This window comes from Sinocyclocheilus anshuiensis, unplaced genomic scaffold (assembly GCF_001515605.1).
Source record: "Sinocyclocheilus anshuiensis isolate Anshui unplaced genomic scaffold, SAMN03320099.WGS_v1.1 scaffold297, whole genome shotgun sequence".
Lineage (NCBI taxonomy): Eukaryota > Metazoa > Chordata > Actinopteri > Cypriniformes > Cyprinidae > Sinocyclocheilus > Sinocyclocheilus anshuiensis.
This window is the reverse complement of record NW_015536479.1, coordinates 468,495-473,456: the sequence shown is the minus strand read 5'-3', so window position 1 is coordinate 473,456 and position 4,962 is coordinate 468,495. Positions and strand designations below refer to the sequence as shown.

Here is a 4,962-nt window from a genome sequence, read left to right as displayed (position 1 = left end):
TTAACTAAAAAAGATCATATTCATTACAAAAATAGATGTTTACCTTTTTTCTTTTTTTTTTTAATAAATATAATTAATTTACAGGACTTTTCCAGGTCTACAAATTAAACTTAAAATTGGGCTACCCCAATTTCTAACCTTTATATAATGTGTTTTTTTCTGGATTTTTTTGGTTGGTATTTTTGGTCTCTATACGTTAAAATAAACCTACCATAAAAATTACAGACCCTTCATTTCTTTGTGGGCAAACTTGCAAAATCAGCAGGGGATCAAATATATATTTTCCCCACTGTATCTAGTTTTTCCAAGATTGTGTAAACCCTGGTTCTTCAAAGAAAAAATAATAAAAAAGGCAAATTAAAAAAAAAAAAAGTTGTTGTTGTTTGAGCTTATTTTAATGGCCTCGGGGGTGAGTAAAACGCAGCCTAATTTTCATTTTTGGGTGAACTAACCCTTTAAGTAGGATTTAAGTCCATCTTTATATGTAGTTACTTATATTGACTTTGAAATATGGTTAAAGTGCCGTCAGAATGAGAGTTCAAACAGCTCATAAAATCAGTTACGTCTTGTAAAGCATGCTTGTAATAAACAAATCCATCAAGATATTTAACTTTAAACTGTTGGAAAATACAAGTTCTCTATCCTTATTTTTATTTTCTCCAAAGAAAAAGGCATCTTGTCTAATCAGGAGAGAAATATGTGCAGATTAAGCACCAAGCGAAAAAAGTTTTAAATAGTTGTAAATGAATATGTCAGTACAGTAGATTTTGATCTGAGAGCATAACAGGAGATGAAGTTTTTCACTAGAGGAAGCATTATTATTAAACAGCTTGAAAGATCAAAGGCAATTTTTAATATAACTCCGACTGGATTCGTCTGAAAGAAGAAAGTCATATACACTTAGGATGCCTCGGGGGTGAGTAAAACGCAGCCTAATTTTCATTTTTGGGTGAACTAACCCTTTAAGTAGGATTTAAGTCCATCTTTATATGTAGTTACTTATATTGACTTTGAAATATGGTTAAAGTGCCGTCAGAATGAGAGTTCAAACAGCTCATAAAATCAGTTACGTCTTGTAAAGCATGCTTGTAATAAACAAATCCATCAAGATATTTAACTTTAAACTGTTGGAAAATACAAGTTCTCTATCCTTATTTTTATTTTCTCCAAAGAAAAAGGCATCTTGTCTAATCAGGAGAGAAATATGTGCAGATTAAGCACCAAGCGAAAAAAGTTTAAAATAGTTGTAAATGAATATGTCAGTACAGTAGATTTTGATCTGAGAGCATAACAGGAGATTAAGTTTTTCACTAGAGGAAGCATTATTATGTATTATGGACTGATATTGTGGCCCGAAGTGATGGTTTAAAGTTAAAACGACTTAAAGTTTAATTTGTTTCTTACAAACGCAGCTTATCACAAGACATTAATTGATGGACTGGAGTCTGGAGTGGTATGGATTACTTGTGTATCATTATGATGTTTTTATCAGCTTTTTGGACTCTCATTCTGATGGGACCCATTCACCACAGAGGATCCATTGGTGAGCAAGTGACGCTACTTGTCTCCAAATCTGTTACGATGAAGAAACAAACTTATCTACATCTTGGATGGTTTGAGGCCTCTGGGGGAAATATTCCTTTAATGCAATTTTATTGAAATTTGCATGTAATATATTTAAATATATTTGTAATCACACATTTCCAAAGATGAAGTTACAGCTGTCAGCTGTAAGTTTCAATGTAACATCAAATAATAAAATACAGTTACATTTATAATCAAGCACGTCATGTAATTTAGTATGTTAGTCAACATATCAAAATGTGTACGTTTATAAAAACATGATTTGACATTTACTTTTTAAATGTACTTAATTGTGTTAACAGTCATGACAATGTACTTTAAGTACACTTACAGCAGTGGCCAAAATTATTAGAACACTTGGCATATTTAAGAGCTATCAGTTGTTTTTGTTTAATTGGCCATTACAATACCCATAAAACAAACTATTTCTGCTGGAACATTGAAAATGATGGACTGGCCCCCTCAAAGTCCGGACCTCAAACCCATCGAGGAATTTTGGGGCGAGTTGGAAAATAAACTGGACAGATCTATTGTATATTCAAAGGAAAGCCTTTGGCTTGAGTTGCAGGAGGCATGGGATAACATTAGTGTTGAAGTTCTTAGGAAATATAATGACTCTATGCCATTGAGATGTGCTGCTGTAATTGCTGCAAAAGGAGGACGTACCAAATACTAATGTTAAAAGTGAATAAAAACAGTACGACTCACTTCATCTGATATTTGTTGTGCTCAGAGCAACCATCTGCATGTTTCATGAACATTATGAAATGAAATCATGTTTTGGAGGCAAAAAAGGTCAATATTTTCAGATCTGTCAGGTGTTCTAATAATTTTGGCCACCACTGAAAATGTCCTTATATAAGATTTGAAGTACAAGTGCACATTCAATACAATACATTCATTTTTTTTTTGTATGACTAAAGAAACTGACTAATATTATGTTGTTGTTTTTATGATTAACCTGACAGATCTGGTCTATGAACAGTTGTTATAAAGAGCTATGTCGAAAAATCCCCCTTTTTTGGGATAAAATTATCTTTTAGCACACTTCTTTGTGAGATTAGTGTGGAGGAGGAGAAAAAAATGTGACAAGGTAATGCTTTTTTCTTATCAGCACTGCCCTGCATTGTAGACCTCCTAACTATGAGTCACCAGTGAATCCTACAACAAACTCAAAGATAGGACAAAGCAACGTGTGACTCATCTCCTCTTGTAAAATAAAAAGCACAAGAACTTTGACAAACTATAGAAACAGGGAGAATTTATTTAAAGCACTTTGTCCCCTACATAGAAAAATATGATTGATTTAAGTCAACAATAATAAATAGAGTACCTGTATTCTTGCAGGCCCCGCTGATGCGTACAGTAGTACAATCAATATCCAGTTTTCGCAACACAGCAAAGGCACGGGTATTTACCGTAAATCTGCAGTCTGATGGAGCGGAAGGGCATGGGTGGTGTGTGAGGGGTCAACTCAATATGACCTGGAGGAGCGTTTCTTTATAAAGATGGGACACATTGGGAATTACATTGCGACTGGTACAATGGATCGTACAACCTTTCACGTATTTTTTTTTTTGTACAAATGCATCTTTGAGTGACTGATGCTGAATTGGACATTGGATTCTTATTTCAGGGCTGACCAGAATGTGACATTTTACAAGATAAATATTTGTTTTCAATAACAGGAAGTGTTAACGGATGCCTCCTTTTTTTTACTGGTCCCTTGGGTGGATCTCAATGCAAAATGTACATATAGTCATGTTTTTGTAACAGTATGTAGTGCAATTTTTTTTTAGGTTTTTTTTTTTGAAAAGTGATTTGAGTTCAGGGTAGGAAAGCGTCCTGGTATACGTTATGTTTAAGCACGTCATAATATGCGCCATTTGTTATGTGACAATTCTAAACGCAGCAGTTAAACACTGATCATTTCTCATCGAAACCTCGCACCCCTATCGAGCATTCAACCTCGCTACAAGCAAATCAGTGTTTCTAAATTAAAAAATAATGCAATTTTCGATTTTATATTGTAAAACATACGTAGGCTGTAGGTTGTTTTGTCTTCATTAAAAACAAAGAAAAATATTTTTAAATATTTTAAATATCTGTGAAATTATAAGGCTTAAAAGTCCCTCGTCTTGATGGCCTCCCCACACTTCAGTCCAGCAGAAGAGTCTTTGGAAAGCTCATTCAGTTCTCGTCCTTTCGATACTCCATCGAATGGTTTCAGAAGGTTCAAAGCTGCATAGCGCCATGGACCGCTAGCTGTAGATCTTTAGTGAAGAAAAAGCCCTGATTGTCAAAAAAAGGTCTTTATCGTGACCGTTCGTTTTAGGCTATAAAGCAAGTAGGTCATCGCAAACGTCTACCAATGTCTTTTGTTGCGCTTTTAAGCAGTTCAAGCATGTTTGGTCGAGTTTTCGCCACCAGTCTGATGTCATTGGTTTTCAAGGTTCTCTGCTGTATGACTTATCAAAAAGAAGAATTAAAGCTTTGATTTCATAGTCTTCAGCAGAGACGTGGGCTTCAGCTTCGTTCCTCTAGACACCGTGACATGTAGCAGAGCAGCATGTTGGCTGTTGAGCCTCAAATGACTAAACCGAGCCATTCTCCTGTGTGCTGAAGTACATTTGAAACAGTTTTCAGATGTTCCTCTGTGCTGTGAGGTACTTGAGAGCAGCAGAACCGTACTTCCGAGAAAGGTCTTGGTGGAACTCGTCCTTCAGAGTCGTCAAGCAGTAGCGGTAACTCGGACTGGAGCGAAACTTTGAGATGTCAAAGCTGGGCGCGTGGGGCATGTGGATCATGAAGGCATTTGGTAACACAATAAGATCGTACTCCTTTGGAACGAGGAAATGTGACAGGTTAGGGACACTTGAACTGGTAGTAGAAACATGCCAAATGTCTTTAAAAACTTACCTGAGCATCAAGCTCCATGATATGGGATACTTTGTTCCAGCCAAAGCCAACAAATCTCTGGTCATACTCAGGACAGTCTCGTCGCACCACAACATACGGCTCAAAATCTGCCTCCCACTCCACCTTGTATGGCGTCGTGGCTGTTCTCCACTTGGCATATTTGGTTGGCGCGTGACCCTTTGTCCAGACGTGATACCTATAGTTTAGGAGAGCAGTAAATTAATATATTTGAACATTTTGAGTGGACTTTTAATAATGGGCTAAAGACTTCATGCTCATGTTTTAATTGAATATATTTATCATTCAAAAATATATAATCTTTAAACATCATCTTATATAAAAGGGATTCCAAAACGTTGTTTTTGTTAGATGAAACCCTGGAAGTACTTACTTTTAAGTCAATATTGAAATAATTTAACAACACATTTTCATGGTTCTCTAATGCTGGCTAATGGGGAC

At 35.8% G+C, this 4,962-nt stretch overlaps 1 protein-coding gene across 8 annotated transcripts in view; it reads right to left on the bottom strand.

The window, feature by feature from the left end:
- Positions 1-3,164: 3,164 nt before the first annotated feature.
- Positions 3,165-4,962, bottom strand: part of large2 (LARGE xylosyl- and glucuronyltransferase 2) — a 119,539-nt gene continuing 117,741 nt past the window's right edge. For all 8 annotated transcript variants that reach the window (XM_016462691.1, XM_016462766.1, XM_016462620.1 and 5 more), the window contains 2 exons: positions 4,504-4,699; positions 3,165-4,424 (listed from right to left, as the gene is read on the bottom strand). In XM_016462691.1, coding sequence (XP_016318177.1) covers positions 4,227-4,424; positions 4,504-4,699 — 394 coding nt within the window. In that variant the 3' untranslated portion in view covers positions 3,165-4,226. The remainder of the gene's footprint in view (positions 4,425-4,503; positions 4,700-4,962) is intronic.